This window comes from Suncus etruscus, chromosome 14 (genome assembly GCF_024139225.1).
Source record: "Suncus etruscus isolate mSunEtr1 chromosome 14, mSunEtr1.pri.cur, whole genome shotgun sequence".
Classification (NCBI taxonomy): domain Eukaryota; kingdom Metazoa; phylum Chordata; class Mammalia; order Eulipotyphla; family Soricidae; genus Suncus; species Suncus etruscus.
This window is the reverse complement of record NC_064861.1, coordinates 30,725,591-30,751,150: the sequence shown is the minus strand read 5'-3', so window position 1 is coordinate 30,751,150 and position 25,560 is coordinate 30,725,591. Positions and strand designations below refer to the sequence as shown.

Sequence of the window (25,560 nt, the reverse complement as noted above, 5' to 3'; positions counted from 1 at the left end):
TTCACTATTTAAAGCTACCTAACTTACCCCTCTGGTTAAGTCAGGCATTTAAGAGCCCTTTGACAGTTTGTAAAGTTCTTAGTAGTTATAAAATGAATTATGACTGATTTTTAGTTTTGTTTTGTCTTTATTTTTTTTTCCCTCATCTTAGGTCGAGTCACAAATCTTCGAAGAGTGACATATGTTGTTTTAGATGAAGCAGACAGAATGTTTGATATGGGTTTTGAGCCTCAGGTAATTATTAATAATTTTAGTGGGCAGTTTATGCCCCCCCCCCCCCCGGGCATACCAGGCCGTGTTCTCAGGGACGCTGTTTGCATTACTCAGTGGTTACCTTTTTTTTGTTTTTTGTTTTTTTTGTTTGTTTGATTGGTTTTTTTTTTTTTTGGTTTTTGGGCCACACCCGGCGGTGCTCAGGGGTTACTCCTGGCTTTCTGCTCAGAAATAGCTCCTGGCAGGCACGGGGGACCATATGGGACACCAGGATTCGAACCAACCACCTTTGGTCCTGGATCGGCTGCTTGCAAGGCAAGCACCGCTGTGCTATCTCTCCGGGCCCTGTTTGATTGGTTTTTGAGTCACTTGGTAATGCTCAGTGGTTGCTCCTCTAGCCTTGTGCTCAGGAATCATTCTTGGCTGGGTTTGGGGTGATCATATTGGGTGCTGGGAATAGGATCTGATTCAGTTGAATGTAAGGTAGTATTTGCTTACTGTAACTGTGTCTGGCCACATCTGCTCAGGGGTCACTTCTGATAATGCTCAAGGAGCATCTGTTTTCCCCCCTCACATATCAGGTATTTACCCAAACCCATTTTTCCAAAGAAGTATTCCCAAGAATTCCCCTAAGCTCATTTCTCCAGAGAAATAATCCTGGTTATTATATAAAATAATTATTGTATAAAAACTTCGTATTTTAATTTACCTAAGTTTATCATTTATTTTTTTTTTTTTTTTTTTTTTGTGGTTTTTTTTGGGTCACACCCGGCAGTGCTCAGGGGTTACTCCTGGCTCCATGCTCAGAAATTGCTCCTGGCAGGCACGGGGGACCATATGGGACGCTGGGATTCGAACCGATGACCTCTTGCATGAAAGGCAAACGCCTTACCTCCATGCTATCTCTCCAGCCCCCTATCATTTATTTTTAAGCCTAATTGAAAATGAAATGGGCTGGGGCCGGAAAGATAGCATGGAGGGTAAGGCATTTGCCTTTCATGCAGAAGGATGGTGGTTCGAATCCCGGCATCCCATATGGTCCCCTGTGCCTGCCAGGGCCGATTTCTGATCACAGAGCCAGGAGTAATCCCTGAGCGCTGCCGGGTGTGACCCAAAAACCAAAAAAAAAAAAAAAGAAAAAGAAAATGAAATGGACTAAAGTTGCTAACAAAATTTGCAGGGAGAGGATTTGTTGTATTTTTTTTTCTCTTGGATTTTAGCCCACAGCAAAAAATTAAAATTTTTTTGATAATAGATGATCTTAAATTACCTTTTTTTTTTAATTTTAAAGTTTTTGTAGACGGCAATAACCATATTTATCTGTAATGTTTTCTCAGGTCATGCGCATTGTGGACAATGTTCGTCCTGATCGACAGACAGTTATGTTTTCTGCTACTTTCCCCAGAGCAATGGAGGCATTGGCCCGAAGGATCCTGAGTAAACCCATTGAAGTTCAGGTTGGAGGCAGGAGTGTGGTTTGCTCAGATGTGGAACAACAAGTGGTAGGAATAATTTCAGTTTCCTGGGTATTTGGCAATGCGTATGATTCTTTTGGAATAATTCTTATAAATGGAGATAATTTATAACATCAAATTGGATACATAAATTAGTGATCACCTTTAATATTTATATATGTATATTTTGTTCCATGGGGTTGGAGGTTTGAAATGTGCTTTTTTTAGTTTCTGCCACCAAAAGTAGTAGGCTGTTAGTACATTTTTTGACTGATAGGATTTGAAGGTAGAGACAAAAAAAATCTGAAGATCACTTGCCCATATTATCCTTTCTCTTTATAAACATAAAAAAAGTGTCACATCCATTTGAAATGATATGAATAAGGGCCAGAGCGATAGTGCAGTAAGGACTTGCCTTGCATACTGAGAACCCTGATTAAATTCCTAACACTATATATGGTCCCCTAAACCCAACCGGGAGTGATCCCTGAGGACAAAGCCAGGAGTATGTCCTGAACGCAGCTGGATAGAGCTTCACTACCAAAATAAATAAGTTATTATTATTTATTTTATTTATTTTTTTAATTTTTGGTTTTTGGGCCACACGTGGCACTGCTCAGATTACTCCTGGCTCAGTGCTCACGTGGCAGGTTGGGAGACCATATGGGATGCTGGGGATCAAACCTAAGTCCGTCCTGGGTCGGCCGTGTGCAAGGCAAGCACCCTACTATTATGCTATCTCTCCAGCCCTATATGCATGTTATTTATAGTCAAGTGATGTATTTTTATTTTCACTATACTAACTTGGTTCAATTTTTTGCTTACAGATTGTGATAGAAGAGGAAAAGAAATTCTTGAAGTTACTTGAACTTCTAGGTCATTATCAAGAATCTGGTTCTGTCATTATATTTGTTGATAAGCAAGAACATGCTGATGGTCTTCTGAAGGATTTAATGAGAGCATCCTATCCTTGCATGTCTCTTCATGGAGGTAATGTTTTAGTTTCATTTGCAAAATATTTGTTAAGTTTTTGTTTTTGCTTTTTGGCCCACATCTGGCAGTGCTCCCAGTACTGCCAGTACTATTCCCAGCTCTGCACACTTTACTCATTCTTGTTGATGCTTCAGGTAACATCAACAGGTGGAGAATCAGGGATTGGGCATGTTTTTTTCCCCCCTTTGCTATGGTACCATCCTTGGTACCCCCTGTGGGCCCCTTAGTCTACGAGTCCACCATCTTTGAGCACAGAGCCAGGATTAAGACCTGAGCACTGGTTAATTTGAAAAAATTATAAATAAACTTATAACATTATCGACTTACTTTTGCTATTAAACTGTATGTGTTGGGCATGTGCTTCGCTTGTTATATATATATATATATATATATATATATATATATATATATATATATATATTTTGTTTGTTTGTTTGTTTGTTTGTTTTTTTGAGGGGGTTCACACTCAGTTGTGCTAAGGGCTTACTCCGGGTTCTTGACTCGGGAATCATTTCTGGCGGTGCTCAGGATAATATGGGATGCCTGGGATTGAACCCAGATCAGTCACGTGCAGGGCAAATGCCCTACCTGCTGTGCTATCGCTCTGGCCCCAAGTTATATTTCTTTTACATTTAACGTCTTCTGATTGTTGCATTAAACCCTTTGGATGGCCTTGGATGGAGGGGACACATGGAGTCCTTTCTCCTTCAGCTCAGGACCACTTGGCTCCACCTTCTCCAACCGGCAGGTGTCTGGGTTCAGGAGAGCGGCAGGCATTAAACTCACATGCAGTCAGGCTTCCAGAGAGATAACATCTTTATTTGCCCTGGCCATCACATATGGCCTATAATCTTAAACCTATTTAAGCATGGTCTTGTCAGCTTGCCCTGCATCTAGCCTTACAGCCATCTCTCCTCTGACCTCCAGTCAGGCAAAATCCCTTTTGCCCCTTAGGCAAAACCTTTTATAACCTTCCCAAGACCCCTCCTAGAAATGGGAGGGTCTTGCAAGTAAAGTTACACATAGTATTGGGGTGGGGTCACACTGATTATTAGAGGAAATGGAAACTTTAAGCATGTGGTTTTGAAATTTATTTTTACTTGTAGGTATTGATCAGTATGACAGAGATAGCATCATAAATGATTTCAAGAATGGAACCTGCAAACTTCTTGTAGCTACTTCTGTCGCTGCTCGAGGTCTCGATGTGAAGCATCTGATTCTTGTAGTGAATTACAGTTGTCCCAATCATTATGAGGATTATGTACACAGAGCAGGGCGAACTGGAAGAGCTGGCAACAAAGTAAGTAATAAGAATGACAGGTACTTAGGCCCAGAGTTGTGGTGCTTCTCTGACCTTGTGGTGTTAGGGGCCATGAGGCTAGCCCAGTGAAGCCAGCCTAACAATCTTCAGGATAGTCTAGTTCTGGGGATGTGAACTCAGGTATGCCAGTCATACATTCCCTCTCTTTGTGCTATCTCATTGTCCTTAAGAAGAATTTGTTGGGCCCGGAGAGATAGCACAGCGGCGTTTGCTTTGCAAGCAGCCAATCCAGGACCAAAGGTGGTTGGTTCGAATCCCGGTGTCCCATATGGTCCCCCGTGCCTGCCAGGAGCTATTTCTGAGCAGACAGCCAGGAGTAACCCCTGAGCACTGCTGGGTGTGGCCCAAAAACCAAAAAAAAAAAAAACTGAAGTTTTGCATGCAAAGCATGTTCTTCAGCTTTTTTTGTTTCGTTTTGTTTTGTTTTTGGGCAACACTGGCAGCACTCAGGGATTACTCTTGGCTCTGCACTCAGAAGTCGCTCCTGGCAGGCTCTGGGGACCATATAAGAATTGAACCCCTGTCGTGTCCCAAGTCAGCCACATTGCAAGGCAAATGCCCTACTGCTGTGCTTTGTTATAAGAGGTGTAGTTGATGACTTCTCTCTGCTCTGTTTATGAGTTGGTAATGATGGTTTTCAGGGACCACATTCGCAGGATTGAACGGGGGCTACCTGCATGCAAAATATGTACTTAGCCCTTTGAGATCTTTCCCATTGAATTATATAATTTTTCACATAAATTGCCAAGTATGATTCTGTCATGAAACTTTGTATTGATACATTATGAATGTGTGTATGTAGCTTAAAAATATATCATTTTTATTTTTTAATCCCCCCCACAATATACTATTCTTAGCTTGAGGGACAGAATAAGTGTACAACTTAAGTAAAATTCGGTGACCTGGCATACCTATAATAAAATAATCGACTATAATTTTTTGTTGTTATTTTTGTTTTGGGCCACACCTTGTGGTGCTCACAACTTCTGGCTCTGTGCTCAGGGATCACTTCTTGCAAGTTTGGGGCACCCTTTGGGGTGCCGAGTCAATGCTAAGGGAATTGAAATAGATTAAATAATCACATTTAAAATGATTTATAGGGCTGGAGAGATAGCATGGAGGTAGGGCATTTGCCTTGCATGCAGAAGGACGGTGGTTTGAATTCCTGCCAGGAACGATTTCTTAGTGGAGAGCCAGGAATAACCCCTGAACGTTGCCGGGTATGACCCAAAACAAACAAATAAACAAAAATTCCACAGATGAGTGAGACAAAAAAAAAGTCATCTTGGGGCCAGAGAGATAGCACAGCAGTAGGGTGCTTGCCTTGCAAGCAGCCGATACAGGACAGTTGGTGGTTCAAATGGTGCTTCGAATCCCAGCATCCCATAGGATCCCCCGAGCCTGCCAGGAGTGAGCCCAGAGTACCCCTGAGCACTGCTGGTGTGACCCAAAAACCAAAAACAAATAAAAATAAAATGGTTTATTGGGACCAGTATGGTTTCACAGTGGTAGGGTGTTTATCTTGCATACAGCTGACCCAGGATGGACGATCCCCAGCATCCCATATGGTCCTCTGAGCTAGAGGAAATTTCTGAGTGCAAAGCCAGGAGTAAAACCTGAGTGCTGGTGGGTGTGGCCCAAAAAATAAACAAAAGAAGATTTATGTTGTAAATAGGATTATCTCAATAGTGTATAATAGTTTCGTTTTTTTCTTCATTTATTAGGGTTATGCATACACTTTTATCACAGAAGATCAAGCTCGGTATGCTGGTGACATAATTAAAGCTCTCGAATTATCAGGGACTACAGTGCCTCCTGATCTAGAGAAACTTTGGAGTGATTTCAAAGACCAGCAAAAAGCTGTAAGTTTTTAACTATTTTTACAAAAATTCATTGTTTCTAATTGAATATTTAATACTTAAAATGATTGAAAGAATTGTTTTTGTTCAATTTTTTTAGAGAGGGAAATTAAAAACAAAGCACTCCTTTTTAAATGAAGTGTTTTATGTGTCTGTAGAATTCTATTCACATGGTATTTTCCTCAAGTTGTTAGTTGCATTTGTTGAAACATATTTTATATAAATTCATTTACATTGAATTACTTTTTTTTTCTTTGAAGGAAGGGAAAATAATCAAAAAGAGTAGTGGTTTCTCTGGTAAGGGATTCAAGTTTGATGAAACAGAACAAGCTTTGGCTAATGAGAGAAAGAAGTTACAAAAAGCAGCTCTTGGTCTGCAAGATTCAGATGATGAAGATGCTGCAGTTGATGTAAGTATTATTATAAAACTCATTCTTGCCAGGAGAGGTCTTGCGATATATGATTATTGAGATGACAAGATTGCCAAATACTGGGAACTATTAGTATATATCCATCCTTTTTTTTTTTTTTTGCTTTGTGGGCCACAGGGTTAAAAACACTGTGACACTCGGGTTACTCCTGAGTAACCCTGAGTAATGCTCAGAAATTGCTTCTGACTCGGGGGACCATATGGGACATCGGAATCAAAGCCAGGTCCATCCTGGATCAGCCGCATGCAAGGCAAATGCCCTACTACTGTGCCCCTCAATCCATATTTTTGATGGGGTGTTTGGGTCACACCCAGTGGCCCTCAGGGTTTACTCCTGGCTCTGTGCTCAGAAATTGCCACTGGCAGGCTCAGGAAACCATATGGGATGCTGGGAATTGAACCTAGGTCTGTCCTGGCTCCTGGCTGCGTGCAATGCAAACGCCCTACCACTGTGCTATCTCTCCAGCCCCATCTATCCATATATATTTTTTTTTTGGGGGGGGGTTTTGGGCCACACCCGGAAACGCTCAGGGGTTACTCCTGGCTATGTGCTCAGAAGTTGCTCCTGGCTTGGGGGACCATATGGGACACCGGGGGATTGAACCGCAGTCCGTCCAAGGCTAGCGCAGGCAAGGCAGGCACCTTACCTTCAGCGCCACTGCCCGGCCCCAATCTATCCATATTTTTAATATGTGTACTCACATATAATTTTTATGTTCATAAAACTGTGATCATATGTTCTTTATTTTTTATATTTTGACTTTGGGGCCACACCTGGTGGCGTTCAGGAGTTACTCTTGGCTCTGCACTAAAAATTACTCCTGGCAGGCTCCAGAATATGGGATGCCAGGTATTGAACCTGTTTTGACCATGTGCAAGGTAATGTCTTACCTGCTGAGCTACTGTTAGACCTCCTTTATTTTATTTTTATGGGGTACCACGGATTGAACCCAGTGCCTTATCTGTGAGTAATGTGCTTTATCGGTGAAATTGATTTTTGGCTGAAATCATAACACTGTCTCCCCACTTCTCCCCTATTAGGAATCCAACCCAAATCCTTAGAAATGCAAGTCATGTGCTCTACAAAACACTGGGCGAGCCCAGTACTTTGAATCCTTTATAAGAAACCTTACATTGAAATCTTTAAAATTTAGAAACACTTTATTTTTTGCCATCAAGGTGGTTTGGTGTTGTGAACATCCAGTGTTCTCTAGGGTTAATCCTGTCTAAACTCAGAAGTCACACTTGGCACCATATGAATGCCAGGGTTATTGCCTTACCCCCTGTACTGAGTCTCATACAACAGTTTCAGTAAAATGTACATTTTGATGGCTATATTTCATTATTGACATTCCATTATTTAATAAATAAAATCTCTTTTTTAGTAATAAAAGGGTTTTTATTTGTTTGTTTTGGTTTGGTTTGGTTTTGGGTCACACTCGGCAGCGCTCAGGGGTTACTCCTGGCTCTACGCTCAGAAATCACTCCTGGCAGGTTTGGGGGGACCATATGGGATGACAGGATTCAAACCACCGTCCTTCTCCATGCAAGGTAAATGCCCAGCCTCCATGCTGTCTCTCCGGCCCCTAAAAATATTTTTATAATCGTGACTTAAAATATAATATTTAAGGGGCCGGCGAGGTGGCGCTAGAGGTAAGGTGTCTGCCTTGCAAGCACTAGACAAGGAAAGATCCCGACCGCAGTTCGATCCCCCAGCGTCCCATATGGTCCCCTCAAGCCAGGGGCAATTTCTGAGCTCTTAGCCAGGAGTAACCCCTGAGCATCAAATGGGTGTGGCCCGAAAAACACAAAAAAAAAATCAAAACAAAACAAAAAAATATAATATTTAAAAAAAACAGAAAAATACAATATTTCACTAATTATGCTGTATTTTCTATCTGTGCATATTTAACTTTGCACATTTGTCAGATTGTCTTACAGACAAGAGCTCACTCACTTCAATGTTAGCAGAGCTATCTGGCTGTCTTTATGACAATTCACTTCCCCTGAGTGAGTGTTCCAAGGGAAAGCAAAGAAAAAATGTTTAGTGCTTTTTATAAATATCTGAAGCCATATATTGCCCCCACATGTCTTGTTTTGTTTGTTTGGCTCATTCCTGTCAGGCTTGAGGGTGTCAGTGTTGGGGCTTGTACATGCTTAGTATGTCACATCTTTGAGCCATCTTCCCAGCTTGAAAGACTTAAATTCTCCTTTTGTGGTATCAGAAATTGAACCCAGGACCTTGCATAGACAAGGCATATGCTTTACTGTTGATCCTTGTGTCTCTTTTCTCTTTTCTGACTTAAACCCTGTTGAGTTTTGTTTTTTGGGAGGTGGTTGGGGATGTGGGAATGTGGGAAACTGGATGGTACTTATGGCTCTGCTCAGAGGGTTAATTCAGGTAGTGCTCAGGGCAGTGTGCAATAACAGCAGGAATGTGCAATGCTGGTGGCAAGCACATTAACCCTGTACTGTCTTTGTTTTTTTTTCGGTTGGTTGGTTTGATTTTTTTGGCCACACCCTGTGGTGCTTAGGCGTTACACCTGGCTCTGCACTCAGGAATCACTCCTGGTGGGCTTGGGGACCATATGTGATGCCAAGAATCAAACTCAGGTCAGGCACATGCAAGACAAGCACTCAACTCACTGTTCTATCATTTTCATTTTTGTCCTGTGCTATCCTTTTTTTGGGATGGGGGTGGGGGAATGGGTTGTTAGTTAGCTTGCAAACAGTGGTACACAGGATTACTTCTGGCTCTATGCTTAGGGATCACTCCTGGTGGGCTTGAGGGAACATATGTGGTACCAGGATTGAACCTGGGTTGACTACATGCAAGGCAAGCAGCCTACTCACTGTACTGTCTCTTTAGCCCCCTCATACGGTGTGCTCTATCCATCCCCCATTTTTCCTTAAATAGCTTTTCAGACCATTGCGGTTTGGGGAACTCAAAGTCCCTTGGCTTGCCAGTGTGGACTTGAAGATTTAGTGCTTGGGCCAGTGGTTTGGTACTTAGGCTCATGGGCCTTTGTATTATACCTTGCACTGCTTTGGGTTGGGGCATGTTTTAGGGGTTGAACTGTGCCTTAATGTTAACATTTCACCGTTCCACCTGATTTTTCCCAATGTCTTTAGTTTTACATGTTCATTAACCTTGAGGTACATCTTTTCCACTTCATTATATTGTGAGTGGCCTTGTTCATGGTCTGGGTCATAAGAGAGTTCACTGTTGTGTCTTTTTTTTTGGGGGGGGGGGAGTTTTGGTTTTTGGGTTATACCCAGCGGCACTCACTCCTGATATGCACTCAGAAATCGCTCCTGGCAGTCTCGGGGGACCATATGGTATGCTAGGATTCAAACCACTGTCCTGCATGCAAGGCAAATGTCTTACCTCCATGCTATCTCTCCAGCTCCTTAATGTCTTAACAGTACATTTTCCTCGTGCAAAATATGAAGATGTATTTTCTGGACCTAAAGGAATTTGTATAAATGGTCCATGCAGCATTTTATCTTTCTTAAAAACCCATTTTTTAAAAATATGGAATGTGTCATTATAAAGCTAGCTGGTTTTTTGGGTTTTTTTGGGGGTTTGGTTTTTGGGTCACACCCGGCAGCTCTCAGGTTTTGCTCCTGGCTCTATATAGGCTCAGAAATTGCTCCTGGCAGGCTCGGGGGACCATATGGGATACCGGGATTCAAACCACTGACCTTCTGCATGCAAGGCAAATGCCTTACTTCCATGTTATCTCTCTGGCCCCAGCTGGTATTTTCTTATAAATTGTAAGCCCAGGATAAATATGAGATTCCTTTTTTAGACTTTTGGTAAAAGTATTCATGTTGGTTTCTGTAGATATGTAATGTGGTATTTTTAATCCTAACTTTATTAATCATTATTTTTCCTTCTCTAGATTGACGAACAAATTGAAAGCATGTTTAATTCAAAGAAGAGAGTAAAAGATATGGCTGCTCCTGGAACATCTAGTGTTCCTGCTCCAACTGCAGGAAATGCTGAGAAATTAGAAATTGCTAAGAGGTTGGCTCTTAGAATCAATGCCCAGAAGAATTTGGGCATTGAGTCTCAGGTATTAAGTAATTTGTTCCAAGTCTTATACTTTTCCCCCTTCCCTTTGCTTCTTGTTTCTGTTCTGACCTTGGGTTACTTGAACACTGGGTTTTGGTGCTTACCAAGGCTTATACATATGGTATATGCTTGTACTTCCAACACTTTGGCAAGTACTTTCCCTTTGGCATATGCTTATAATGTTGTTGTTTGCTGGGAACTACATTCCTTTTTTGTTACTGTTTTGAGACCATACCCCATAGTACTTAGTGGATACTAAGCATTGAGCACTGAGCTCTGTGCTCAGGGGGCCTAATAAGTTTTGAGTAACTCATTTACTATACTTTATAGAATAAAGGTTTATACTCTTAGAGGAAAAGTATTAATATTCAATTGACATATTTTAGTTAAGAGGCAATCACTTCGAAGAGCCATAGATTATGTGACTTTAGCCATATTTTACTCATTTTTGATAGCAAGACTGACCTAATTATAATTAACAAGGGCTTTAAAATATATTACTTAATCATTGTGATTAGATTTAAAATAGTTGTTGATAGTTAAGTTTCGGTCACACAAGGTTCCAACAGCATCCAGCAAGGGCATTTCCTTCTGTCTTGGTTTTTGTTTCTGGACCATACCTGGTGATGCTCAGGGGTTACTCTTGGCAATAAGGAATTACTCCTAGCAATTCTTGGGGTACCATATGGTGCCAGGGATTGAACTTGGATTGGCTGCATGCAAGGCAAACACCCAACTTGCTGTACTACCACTTTACATTTCTATTTTGGGGGGTGATGGGCTTGGCTTTTGGGAGCAGCCTGCTGATACTTGGGGCCTATTCCCTGCTGTGCTCAAGAGTAAAACCCTTGTGTCTCTTTTTATTGCATGGTCATTAAATTAGGGTTGGCTACATGCAAAACTAGCACCTTAACATAGATGTTATCTTTTGGAGTCCAACAAAGGCATTTCTGTAACAGAAAAATATCTTGGGGTGGGGGAAGGGAGTCCACACCTGGGTTACTTGAAGGCTCTTCGGGAGCAGTAATAGGTTTCAGTCTATGGCTTCTGCATGCAAAGCTTGAGTTCCAACTCTGAGCAATGTCCTTTGCCCTTCATTGATTGTTTAATGTAAAGTTAAATGTTTTCTAGGTTCCTCATCAAAGTATTTAACTACCAAGATAATTTTTTTTTTTTATTTTGGGGTCACAACTGGCGGCACTCAGGTTATTCCTGATTTGAACTCAGAAATTGCTCCTGGTAGGCCGAGAATTGTGGGATGCCGAGAATTGAACCAGGGTTTGTCTTGCCGCATGCAAGGCAAACGCCCTACCTCTGTGCTATCACTCCGGCCCAAGATAAACTACTAAATTGAAGTTTGGGGCTGGACAGTACAAGAAAAGTACTTTTTATTTGGTGACTTTCCAAAAAGTAATTTGTGAAGGGGTTCCTGTTCCTGTCTGTCCCTCATTTGATTTTTTTTTTGGGGGGGGGTGTTGGTTTTTGGGTCATACCCGGCATTGCTCGGGGTCGCTCCTGGCTCTACGCTCAGAAATCGCTCCTGGCGGGGCCGGGTAGGTGGCGCTGGAGGTAAGGTGTCTGCCTTGCAAGCGCTAGCCAAGGAAGGACCGCGGTTCGATCCCCCGGCGTCCCATATGGTCCCCCCAAGCCAGGGGCGATTTCTGAGCGCATAGCCAGGAGTAACCCCTGAGCGTCAAACGGGTGTGGCCCAAAAAAAAAAACCAAAAAAAAATAAAAGAAAAGAAATCGCTCCTGGAAGGCTTGAGGGACCATATGGGATGCTAGAATTCGAACTGCTGTCCTGCGTGCAAGGCAAATGCCCTACCTCCATTCTATCTCTCCAGCCCCTGTGCCCTAATTTGAAATTTAACTGTAGGTGTTCTTTAACTACAGGATGTGATGCAACAGGCCACCAATGCAATTCTCAGAGGTGGCACCATTTTGGCTCCTACTGTATCTGCAAAAACCATTGCAGAACAGCTTGCCGAAAAGATCAATGCCAAGCTCAATTATGTACCTTTGGAGAAACAAGAAGAAGAGAGACAAGATGGTGGGCAAAATGAATCTTTTAAGAGATATGAGGAAGAACTAGAGATCAATGACTTCCCACAGGTATGTAACAGGTTTAAACATTATGTGTGTTTAGAGAAAACTCAGCAGGGGATGGGAGTGTGTGGATCTGGTGGTTTGAACCCATGGCCTCAGATGCAAAGAAAGTGCTATTTTCTGGAACTAAATGTCTTTGTTCATTTTGTGACTACACTCTACGGTAGGCAGGCACTGTTCCTACTGTGCAGGAGAGATCCCTGGTGATGATTCAAGGGACATTGGGTGGTATCATAGGGTTTGAAGCTGGGTTTGTGGAATGCAAGGCACATACCTTTAACCTCTACACTAATTCCAAACTTGCTTCTTTGGAGTGAATATTCCTCCTTTACAATCTATAAATCTCATAAAAAGTTATTAATTTATTTTTCCCCTTCTGTTCTTGTAGTTTTTTGTTTGTTTTGTTTTTTTGTACTTATACTAAATAGGGCACACCAGAGGCTAAATGTATGCTTCCTGTTGTCTGAAAAGGCTCTTTAACATTTCTGCCATCTCCAGGTTCTCCCCTGATCATTTTAATAAGTATTTCACCTTTCCTCTAGATGAAAAGAAGAAATTTTCTTAATACATTATAGGTATAGTAGCAACTAAGTGTAACTGCCTCCGCTCCTGCCCTTTACTGGGAGAGAATTCCGGCCAGCAGCTTTCTCTCAACCGGGACAGAAGGCAGAAAGCAGCTACAAATAATTCGCGAGTGTTAAGCTCTTTTGTGAACACCTAAAAAATTAAGCTGCAGAAGTTAGTAAAACGCTCAAGGTGACATTGCCAGTCAAGAGGTTTATTGAAGGGAGAAGCAGGGTTTTTATGCCCTGCTTCTGTGGGAGGAGTAGTAACATAGGATTGAAACACAAACCAATCAGATTTGTACAAGTACAATTTTAACCAATGGGAGCATAAACACATTTTGATGGCGGGAAGGATAAAGAGGAACCTGGCAGGATGGGGGGAGGGGAAGCAAATCCTTAAACAAATAGCTAATTGATATTTACGCAAATACAATTTTTGTTTAGCCTATTTACCATTTAAATCTTTCTTTTGTGCAAGCAATAAGGATCATAATTTAAACTTTACAAAAACCTATCTATAATTACGTGTTTGAGAGCAGTTACAAAAACAGGTTCCATGGAAAGGTTAAGGAATCTGGTTAAGCCAGATTCTGTGTGCTGGGCTAAATTTATTTGCAGAGTTTTCAGTTGGCTTGGGGCTAAGCAAACTTTTATGGCTTGAATCAGGCGGTGGAAAATTCATTCAGAGTTCCTTTGATACGTGGGATGCTCCGTCTCCCACAACTAAGTAAATAATGATTTAGAGCTGTCTTGAACATCATATTGACAATAGATGGTTTGGTCAACCTGTTTTTAGTACTCAGTGCTGTAGTTTTTTGGTAGGGTGGGGTTGGTGGTACTTGAACCACATGAGATACCAGAGACCAAGTTGACCATGCGCAAGCAAACTCCCTACACAAAGTACTGTTTCTCTAGCCTTGAGTGTCCTATATTTTTTCAGTCTTGTTCCATAGTGTTATCCCCCCTCTGTTTTCGTTCATAGACTGCTAGGTGGAAAGTTACTTCTAAAGAAGCTCTACAGAGAATTAGTGAATACTCTGAGGCTGCAATTACAATCAGAGGAACGTATTTCCCACCTGGAAAAGAACCCAAGGAAGGAGAGAGGAAAATCTACTTGGCTATTGAAAGTATGTATTGCTGGTTCCTATTCCCTCTTTTTTTTTTGCGATTTCCTCATCTTTTTTTTTTTTTTTTTTTTTTTTTGTGGTTCCTATTCCCTCTTGACTTGAATGAACATTGGTGTTGGCCATTGTTTCCCAAAGTGGCTGATACCACCTCTGGGAGTGTAGAAAGATCCAAGTATGTGGTGATAGTCTCCATACAATTGGGGGTGCTCTCTGTTTACTTTAAGAGGGTAGATTTCTGAGGTGTTGGGGGTAAGGCACTAAATGACTTTATTTTCTGAAAAGTGTAGGCACAAATGTAAGTTTAGGAATTTTTGCCAATATAGTGTCATGGAGTAGATGTGAGGTCATTTTTAGAGAGGATTGAAAAGAAGAAACAACTTATTTAAAATGCACATACTTTCTCATTTGGGGCCTTTATGAGTACAGAACCTATGCAAGATTAATGATACATGTTGGGTAATCTCAGTGTTGAATTTGTCAGATTTCAGATATCCTCTCAAAGAAAATCTGCATAATTAGGATTGATTTCTTTTATACTTTTGTTAAGTAAAACTTCGTGGCTAAGTTTAGAAGTAAGAACTTAGGGCTAGAGAGAGAGAGCATAGCAATACGGCGTTTGCCTTGCACACAGCCGACCCGGATGGACCTGAGTTCAATCCTCAATATCCCATATGATCTCCTGAGCACTGCCAACTGTGGCCCCAAAACAAAGAAGAAGAAGTAAAAATTCTTGAAACCGGAGAGATAGTACAGCAGGTAGGGCATTTGCCTTGCTCATAGTTGATCCCTGGCACCACTTAATGGTTTTCTGAGCCTGCCAGGAGTGATCTCTGAGCACGGGGCTAGGAGTAAGCCTTGAGCACCACTGGTGTTTCCCCAAACAGAAAAAAAAAGTATGTCAGCTCTTAATATTTAAACAGATATATTCCTGAAATTTTACCTCTTGAAGTTTTTGCATACCTTTAAGAAAAAAAGACAATGCTGTGATTAGATATAATGCATTAAGAATGTGAAATCAAAAGCCAATTTCTGGGGCCGGAGAGATAGCATGGAGGTAGGGCATTTGCCTTACATGCAGAAGGACGGTGGTTTGAATCCCAGCATTTTATATGGTCCCCTGTGCCTGCCAGGGGCAGTTTCTGAGTGTAGAGCCAGGAGTAATCCCTGAGCACTGCCGGGTGTGACCCCAAACCCCCCCCCCCAAAAAAAACCAATTTCAGTTCTTAATTTTCTCTAAAATCTGTTGTTCTATATAGTAGAACAAATTCTCCTTTCACTTATAGTGTATCTAAAAATCTTTGTAATAGACTTGTTTGAAATTTTGGGAGAAAAGTAGTCTAATCCAGCAGTATTTGGAGTCTCCTCTGAGCAGGTTACTTGGGAGTCATTTTGGCAGTGCTCATAGACCATGTATAGCCAGGGATTAAACATGGGCCTCTATGGGGTTTGAGCAATAGCACAGTAAGTAGGGCATTTGCCTTGCATGAGGCTGACCTGGGTTTGATCCCTGGTATCCCATATTGTCTCTCAATTCTGCCAGGAGTAACCCCTGACTGCCACTGGGTGTGGCCCCCAAAGAAGCAAATAAGCCAAAAAATCCACCAAAAAAAAAAACAACAAAAAAACAATATGGGATCCCTACATGCACAGCAGCCCTTTGTGCTATCTCTATGTCTATTGATAGACTTATAAAATGTAGACTATTCATACAAATAGAGCAACAACACACATAATAAGCTCTTGCCTTACATGTGACCAACCTGAGTTTGATCTCTGGCATCCTATATTGTCCCTTGTACCACCAAAAGTAATTCCTGAGTGCAGAGTCAGAAGTTAGCCCTGAGCATTGCTGCGTGTGGCCCCAAAACAAAATAAATAAAATGTAGACTATTTAGATCCACTTAGTCTATTAGATGAATTAAGTATCTCATATATGATTGGAATTATATAGAGGTTTATTCCACACTTAGTATAAGCCCAGACCATTCCTAGTATTTCAGTGACTTTGTAGATGACTGAAGGAGCTGCTCTCAGGCATTACAGAATTTTGTTGTTGTTATTGTTTGGTGGGGGTTTTTTGTTTGTAATTGGTCACATCCCGCGGCACTCAGGGGTTACTCCTGGCTTTACGCTCAGAAGTCACTCCTGGCAGAGTTGGGGTACCATTGGCCTGCTGGGATTCGAACTGGGGTCTGTCCTGTATTGGCTGCTTGCATGGCAAATGCCTTACCACTGTGCTATCACTCCAGCCCCCAGAATTTTATTTTTAATTATTTAATTTTAATTATTTGGGTTTTTGGCCACACTGGTTACTTCTGGCTTTGCATTCAAAACTTACTCCAGGCAATCTTGGGGGACCTTATAGGATGCCAGGGATTGTATTGGCTGCTTGCATGGCAAATGCCTTACCACTGTGCTATCACTGCAGCCCCCAGAATTTTATTTTTAATTATTTAATTTTTATTATTTGGGTTTTTGGCCACACTGGTTACTTCTGGCTTTGCATTCAAAACTTACTCCAGGCAATCTTGGGGGACCTTGTAGGATGCCAGGGATTGAACCCAGGCTGGCTATGTGCAAGGCAAATACCCTACTTGCTGTGCTATTGCTCCAGCCCCCTTACAGAATTTTAGACCCTGGCATGCAAAGCATCTGCTCCACTAGTCCTCTGGACATCTCCCCAACACGCTTTTGATTAGTTCCCAGAATTTACATTAAGTTAATAGCACGAGTGGGAGCATGCTGAAGCTCCATGGCTATTCCCTAGCACAGTGTGGTCCCATAAGCACTGTGCTGCCAGTGACCTCTAAGCACTACCATTTGTGACCCACCCACCCCCCAAAAAAAAAAGAAACACAGTGGTTTCAACTGTTGAAATTTTGTTTGCTGCTTTTTTGGAAGGCCTGGCTTTTAGTATTTTCTGCTTTGCTATTTTTATTGTCACTCTCACTATTAGTTTTAAATATTACTAGTGAGAACTTATAAAGATAAATGCATGATGTCGACTTAACACAGTGGTAGAGAGCCTGCCATACTTAATGTGAGCCCCTGCCTGGGGTTTGGATCTTGGTGCTACACACATTAAAAAAAAAAATTCAGAGCTGGAGAGAGAGTACAACATGTAAGTTTTCATGTGACCAACCTGGGTTTGCTTTCCAGCACCACACGATGGTTTCTCTGCTGTACTGAGCATTAGCTCTGGACACAGAGCCACGAGTAAGACCTGGGTGTAGACCTACCACCTTAACTCCCTCTACCCCCAAATCAATTGTAGTCTTTGTATTTTCTGTGTAACTGCCACTCTCATTAGTCTGCAGAGTCATTTTTTAGTTTTGTTTTTAGGCAAAGCGTGGTGGTTCTCAGGTACTATTCCTACCTTTGTGCTTAGCAGTATGGTGCTAGGGTCAGCTGCTTATATGACAAGTACCTTAACTCTTGTACGGTAGTGTCTCCTACCCTTCATGTATATTTTGTAATGGTGTATCATGATTGTGATTCTATTTATTGATTTGTGCTTGTCTTTGAGGACCTGACTCCTAACCTTTTACAGGTTAGGCTTTTACTTTTCTAAAAGACTTCGTGTCTCCCAGTGACTCTTTTTTAAAAATTACGACATTCTTCCTTATTGAATAGTAAAATGAGGTTTGTTGTCACCCAGATTTTCACGAGAAGGAATTGTATCATTCAATGTTGGAATTGGATGGAGCTTTCCTTAACTCCTCTGTTCGTTAGGATATACAGGTTGGAGACATAATGATGTCTTGTGGAATCGGATAATAAAGCCCCCCTTATATACGGAGTCAGCTGTTTATTCTCAATCTGAATGCCCTGATCATCATTTAAGCAAAACCAGTATTTAAAATGTTTGTCTCAGAAATCGGTAAATTAGAGACATGATTGTTTTCTTTGAAAAAAGATCCTCTGTAATTTATGGTAGGTGATTATGATTGGTCTAGTATAATTAATGTAGAGTATCATAGTTCACATATGACTCCTATAATTCATTTCCTATACCATCAAAGAACTGAAGTCAGATAGTTTTTGTGTATAGTGCATTGCTTCAGATTTTTTCATTTTCCTAGATTGGAAATAAAAACTTAGCTCCACTTTGTACTGAGGAGGTAACATCTAATTTTCATAACCTAAGCTAGCTTTTTTTTTTTCTCTTCCAGTAATACAATAACCTTGTCCAAAAAAAAACTTAAGAAAGCTAGAGACAAACAATTCTAGAGGCATAATGATGCTGGAAAAGAGCTAAAAGTGGGTAATTAAAATGATCTAAAGCTTTGAGGATTTTCATAGATGCTTAGATTTTAAAGGGTCTTTTATATTTTGAAGCTTTAACCAAATCAGCTGAACACTAATAGGATGAAAACAGGTGTTGGAAAGAGCCCAGTATCATTTGTTTCTAGGTCTGTAATTGGAGGGACCCCACTGCCTGGCTCCTTGGAGACTATATGGTTCAGTAGCTCTAGGCCTCCCACCAGGCAGCGGGAAGGAGAACAGGAAGAACTTACATACTTGCCAGCCTGTATAATTTATACAGCCTATTATGTGACTCTCTCTTTTTACTAGTGGAGAATCCCTTAAAAGCATTCAAAGTTGTTTTAGGATCAATGAAAGGAAATGCCTGTTTTTCATGGCAGCTTATAAACATATGTAACTTATTACCTAAAGAAACTATATAAGTCAAAAATTTAAACTGGTCAGGCCCTAAGTGAAGTAGGAAAATTACTCTTTCACTTGGATCTAAGTGAGAAATTAATTTCCTTTTTTTTTTTTTTTTTGGTTTGGTTTTTGGGCCACACCCAGCAGCACTCCAGGGGTTAACTCCTGGCTCTGCACTCAGAAATCGGCTCGAGGGACAATATGGGATGCTGGGAGTCAAAGCAAGTCTGTCCAGGTTGGCTGGGTGCAAGGCAGATGCCCCACCTTTGTGCTATCTCTCCGGCCCTAATTTTCTTTGTTTTTGTTTATTTCCTTCTTTATAAAGAAACACAGACTTTAACAAGTTATATCCAGAGAGTGAGATTGTGTGTGTGTGTGCACACATGTACACAACATATCCAATGGGCTCACAAGACCATATATGGTTCAGGAGGTTGTACCTGGGTTTGCTGGTGCAAGGCAAGTGCCTGACCCGCAATACTCTCTCCTTGGCCTGGAGCATATATTTTTTGTTCCTTTTTATGAGTTTCATTTTTGATGTGATTTTAAAATCTTAACTTTGCAAGGGAAAGGTACACATCAGTGCTTGGTGTCTACTCTGGCTTTATGCTCTGAGATCATGTGGTACTGGAGCATCCAAATGAAAAACTTGCACTCCATCCTGTTGCCCCAGCTTTGCTGTTAATTTCACCTGTCAATGAAAGTAAACTTCCCTTCAAACTTTCTCACAAAATTTTAAAATGTGGTTGATGGTCCAGAGAGGATAGTATAAGGTATGGTACTTACCTGCATGTGGCTAACCCAGATTCTATCTCTGACACTGCATATAGTGCCCCAAATATCACTAGGACCCCCCCCCCCCCATCACCAGAGTAGCCCTAAACATTGCTAAGTGTGTCCAAAAAATACCCCTGCCTCCCCTCCCAAAAAAGACAAAAGAAGTGGTTGGTTCTGTCAGACTTAGATTAGCTTCCTCTTGCCACTTCCTGATAGTTCTGGGGGTTTGTTTTGTTTCGGTTCTATATTCTGGGCCACACCTGGCAGTGCTCAAGGCTTACCACTGGCTCTGCATTCAAGGATCACTCCTGGTAGACTTAAGGGACCATGCCATGGATCAGAGCTGGATTTGACCACATGTAGTGCAAGTGCCCTAATAGCTTTACAGTGGCTCGTGCCCTTAGTTCGAAGTTAATTTCAACTTCAGTTAATCTAAGTGTTTAAAAAGTGTCATGGATTTTTGTTTTGTTTTCAAATTAGAAGTTAGTTGCTTTTACATTTTTGTTTTGGGGCAACATCTGCCTATACTCAGGGATCACTCTTTTTTTTTTTTTTTTTTTGGCCACACCCAGCAGCACTCAGGGGTTCCTCCTGGCTCTATGCTCAGAAATCGCCCCTGGCAGGCTCAGGGGACCTTATGGGATGCCGGGATTTGAACCACTGTCCTTCTGCCTTACCTCCATGCTATCTCTCCGGCCCCAGGGATCACTCTTGGCAGGGCTTAGGTGCCATAAAGATGCTGAGGATCAAATCTAGGTTTGGCCCTATACAAGGAAGCACTCTATCCACTGTAACTCATTCTGGTCCAGTCATGGTATTTTTGTCGGGATACTATGTTGAATCTGTTTAATGCTTTAGTCCTAGTAGTCATATCGATAATATTAGTTTTTCTGTTCTATGAACGGGAATGTGCTTTCATTTCTTCTTGTCATCTTTTTATTTGGGGGGTACCCTGTAACGCTCAGGGGTTACTCCTGGCTTGGGGGACCATATGGGGATTGAACTGCAGTTCGTCCTAGGCTAGCACATGCAAGGCAGATGCCCTACTGCTTGTGCCACCACTCCAGGCCCTTTCTTGTCATCTTTTTCCTTGGTGGGGGGGACACACTTGGCTGTATTTAGGGCTTATTGCTGGCTGTGTACTTAGGAATCATTACTGCTAGGTTTAGTGGTCCATAATGGGGTGCTGGGGATCACATCAGGGTGTGCAAGATGAGCATCTTACCCACTATACTATTTCTCTGACCCCCACTTTCATTTCTTTTAGCAGAGAGGTTTTTTTTTTTTTTTATTTGTTTGTTTTTAGGGCCAAACCCAGCTGTGTTAGGTGTTACTCCTGGCTCTGTGCGCAGAAATCACTCATGGGGCTGGAGCAATAGCACAGCGGGTAGGGCTCTTGCCTAGCATGCAGCCAACTTGGATTTGATTCCCAGCATCTCATATGGTCCTCTGAGCCCACAGGAGCAATTTCTGAATGCAGACCCAGGAGTGATCCCTAAGCACTGCCGGGTATGCCCCCCACCCCCCAAAGAAAGAAATCACTCGTGGCAAGCTAAGGGGACCCTACTGGATGCCGATGATCAAACCCAAGTTGGCCATGTGCAAGGCAAACATCTTCCTAGTGTAGAGTTTTATAGGTTTTTTTTTTTTGGGGGGGGGGTGGGGGCACACCCAGTAGCACTCAGGGGTTACTCCCGGCTTTCTGCTCAGAAATCACTTCTGACCAGCTTGGGGGGGATCATATGGGATACTGGGGATTGAACCTGGGTCTGCTGTGTGCAAGGCAAGCACCCTACCCACTGTGCATCGCTCTTTCCTCCTTACAGTATTTTTGGTATACATATTTCACCTGACTATGAAATCACACATGGCAGTGCTCAGGAGACAATATGGCATGCCAGCAATTGAACCTGGCTCAGCCCCATGCAAGGCAAGCATGTATTGTGCCATAGTCACTGCACTGTTGCTCCAACCCACATCCTGGCATTATTTACTTGCACCTTAACTCAACGTTTTTGTTTTTGTTTTTGGGTCACACCCAGCAGCGCTCAGGGGCTACTCCTGGCTCTATGCTCAGAAATCGCCCCTGGCAGGCTTGAGGGACCATGTGGGATGTCAGGATTTGAACCACCATCCTTCTTCATGCAAGGCAACTGCCTTACCTCCATGCTATTTCTCTGGTCCCTTAACTCAACTTTTTAATTAATTCCTCTTCATTGTTATAGCAGGAAAAAAACTGGGTCTATTCTGCCTCCAGAAATGTCTTTCATGTTGGAATGGAACCAATCTATTCTGAGTATTTTTTTAGGAGAAGCACTTAACAGTACTAGGACTGTTAATCAGGGGAAAGTTCCTGGGAAAACTAACATTTGAAATTTAACTTGTAGGGGCCGGGAAGGTGGCGCTAGAGGTAAGGTGTCTACCTCCTAGCGTAGGACGGACCGCGGTTCGATCCCCCGGCGTCCCATATGGTCCCCCCAAGCCAGGGGCGATTTCTGAGCGCATAGCCAGGAGTAACCCCTGAGCGTCAAACGGGTGTGGCCCAAAAACCAAAAAAAAAAAAAAAAAGTTGTAGATTGCTATTTAATGCCTCTTTATCCTAATCTTAAAATTTTAGGTCTACAGAGTTATAAAAGTCATAAGTTCTTTATAAAATGAACTTAGCATATGTCATGCATGATAGGTGTTTTGTATTTCTCTTTTGTGATATAAATGCCTGTGGATTGTTAATATTTCTTGAATTAGTAGCTGTGTGAATGAATGTTTCCAGGTGACCTCATCCACCTATTATCTTGGTATTCTTCTATACTGATTTTTTCCTTTTTCTTTTAGACTGTTTTATAATCATAGTACACAGCTTCCCTCTTTTTTTTGTTTTGGTTTTTGGATCACACCCAGCAGTGCTCAGGGGTTACTCCTGGCTCCATGCTCAGAAATTGCTCCTGGCAGGCTCGGGGGACCATATGGGATGCCGGGATTCAAACCTTCTGCATGAAAGGCAAATGCCTTACCTCCATGCTATCTCTCTGGCCCCAGCTTCCCTCTTCAGAAATTTACATTCTGGGGCTGGTGAGGTGGTGCTAGAGGTAAGGTGCCTGTCTTGCAAGTGCTAGCCAAGGAAGGATCGCGGTTCGATCCCCCAGCATCCCATATGGTCCCCCCAAGCCAGGGTCAATTTCTGAGCGCTTAGCCAGGAGTAACCCCTGAGCATCAAACGGGTGTGGCCCCCCCCAAAAAAAAGAAATTTACATTCTGCTTTCTTTTTTCCACAGTTATACTCAAGAGCTATTTCTGGCTCTTTTTTTTTTTTTTTTTTTTTTGTGGTTTTTGGGTCACACCTGGCAGTGCTCAGGGAAAACTCCTGGCTCCATGCTCAGAAATTGCTCCTGGCAGGCACGAGGGACCATATGGGACGCCGGGATTCGAACCAATGACCTTCTGCATGAAAGACAAACGCTTTACCTCCATGCTATCTCTCCGGCCCCTATTTCTGGCTCTTGTGTTTGGGGTAAATATCCCTGGTGGTGCTTAGGCAATCATATATGGTATCAAGGATTTAAACCTGGAATGGTCACATGCAAGTTATGTACCTTAGCTACGTATGACTTTTCTGACCTTGAGAATGTTTTTCTTAGCCACATATGGTTTCCTTTGGGAAATACTCTCTCATCTTCCTCAGTTTGGCTACTAATTAATCTTTAAGACTTTTCTCATATGTCACATATCTGAAATACTTGCTAGCAATCAGAATTATCAGCCATTATAAAATTTGTTTGATGAGGCCATAGTGATAGCACAGTTGGTAGGGTGTTTGCCTCGGGTTCAATTCCCTTCATCGCATATGGTCCCCGAGCATGCCAGGAGTGATATCTGAGTGTAGAGCCAGGAGTAACCCCTGAGCACTGTCCGGTGTAGCCCCAAAACAAACAAAAGAAAAGAAAAATATGTTTGATGGTTTACCAGTAATGAAGATCTGTTTTAGCAGGCATTACAATATTCCTATAAGTCAACCATAGTATTTCGTATTACCATGGCCTTCCATGCCATGTATAAACAACAATTATAATTTTAGTAATAACTTTGCACTCATTCTCCAGGTGCCAATGAACTGGCTGTGCAAAAAGCAAAGGCAGAAATCACCAGGCTCATAAAAGAAGAACTAATCCGGTTGGTAAGTGAAAACCTTAAGGATTTATTTGTTGCAATAAATGTTATAGTGAACTGTAATATAAGTGCAGAAAATTACACAAATTATAAACATATAACTCAGTGAGTTTTTCAAAGTAAGCATACTGATATCCTGCCACATGGAGAGATATAAAAGTTTACTAGCATCCTAGAAACTTCCCCTCCACGTGTCCTTCATGAGTTAAGCTTCTCAAATATAAATATTCTGTTTTCTTTGATGAAGAGGTTTGGGCCATACCTGGTAATACTCAGGGGTTTACTCTTGGTGCTGCACTCAGGAGTTCTGGCAGTGTTCAGAGGACCGTATTGGATACCGGGGATCAAATCCAGGTTGGCTGTATGCAAAGCAAACACCTTGTCTTTTTTACTGTCAGTCTGGCTCAATGTTCAGACTTTTTTTTTTTCCATTTTTGGACCATAGCTGGTAAGTATTACTCCTGTTATCCCTGGCTCTGCTCAGAAATTACTCCTAGCAGGCTCAGGAAACCATATGAGATGCCAACAATCAAACCCAGGTTGGCCACATGCAAGGCAAACACCCTACCCACTGTGTTCTATCTCTGGTCCCCTAAACTAAATTCTTTTATTTTTTTTAACTAAATCCTTTGAAATAAATTTTCCACATACCATCTACATTGGGGTCACAGCCCTTTGAATGGAAACCTTCAGAATATGAGTTTGAAGAGTTTTCTAAAATGACATTTCTGGGGCCGGAGAGATAACTCAGTGGTAGAAATGCCTGCATGTGGGGCCGGGCGGTGGCGCTAAAGGTAAGGTGCGCCTGCCTTGCCTGCGGTAGCCTTGGACGGACCGCGGTTCGATCCCCCGGTGTCCCATATGGTCCCCCAAGCCAGGAGCAACTTCTGAGCACATAGCCAGGAGTAACCCCTGAGCGTTACCGGGTGTGGCCCAAAAACCAAAAAAAAAAAAAAAAAAAGAAATGCCTGCATGTGGCTGACCCAGGAGAGACTTGGTTTGATTCCCATATGGTCCCCCAGCCTGCCAGGGGTGATTTCTGAGTGCAGAGCCAGGAGTAACCCCTGAACGCCGCTGGGTGTGGCCCAACAACAAAGTTTTTTTAAAAACATAAATGAAATTATCTTTCTAGGGGTGGAGTGATAGTAAGTACAGTGGGTAGAGTAGGGTATAAGCCAATCTGGGTTTAATCCCTGGCACTTTATATGGTTCCCTAACCCTACCGAGAGTGACTTGAGCACAGAAAAAAATTTCTTTTTGAAATTTTGTATGTGCAGGTGGGGCAGGGGAGATGAAAGGTTTACATATATCAGAAACATATTAAGAGGGAAGAAGAACAACCATTAGAGGCCAGAGCAGTAGTACAGTATGGTGCTTATTGTTCATGCCACCAGTGCAGTTTGATCCTCAGCCTTCCATATGGTCCCTTGAGTCTTCCACATGTGATCCCTGAATGCACAGCCAGGAGTAACCTCTGAGCATCACTGGTGGTGCCCCCTACCAAACAAAACAAAACAAAACAAAACAAAAAATACCCTTAAATCTAGCTCTTTACTATTAGAAACTTGTGTTTATAAATGTAATCATTGTTAGATTTTAAGAGTTAGTTGAGGCACCACAGAGAATTAATCACCAAATAGTGATTCTTTCTAATATAATAACAACATTTAAAAATATTCTGGGGGCCGGAGTGGTGGCAGGAGCAGTGGTGCAGGTTGTAAGTCGTCTGTCTGCCTTGCGTGCGCTAGCTTAGGATGGACGGCGATTCAATCTCCCAGCGTCCCATATGGTCCTCCAAGCCAGG

General features: G+C 42.1%; 1 protein-coding gene across 3 annotated transcripts in view; it reads left to right on the top strand.

Annotated features, from left to right (window-relative positions):
* DDX46 (DEAD-box helicase 46) overlaps nt 1-25,560 on the top strand; it is a 53,953-nt gene that overhangs the window by 27,749 nt on the left and 644 nt on the right. For 2 of the 3 annotated variants that reach the window (XM_049786718.1, XM_049786716.1), the window contains exons 13-22: nt 152-234; nt 1,551-1,715; nt 2,495-2,657; nt 3,767-3,960; nt 5,706-5,843; nt 6,101-6,250; nt 10,176-10,352; nt 12,242-12,460; nt 14,003-14,147; nt 23,690-23,763. In XM_049786718.1, the coding sequence (XP_049642675.1) occupies nt 152-234; nt 1,551-1,715; nt 2,495-2,657; nt 3,767-3,960; nt 5,706-5,843; nt 6,101-6,250; nt 10,176-10,352; nt 12,242-12,460; nt 14,003-14,147; nt 23,690-23,763 (1,508 nt within the window). The remainder of the gene's footprint in view (nt 1-151; nt 235-1,550; nt 1,716-2,494; nt 2,658-3,766; nt 3,961-5,705; nt 5,844-6,100; nt 6,251-10,175; nt 10,353-12,241; nt 12,461-14,002; nt 14,148-23,689; nt 23,764-25,560) is intronic. The other variant, XM_049786717.1, reaches the window with a different exon arrangement.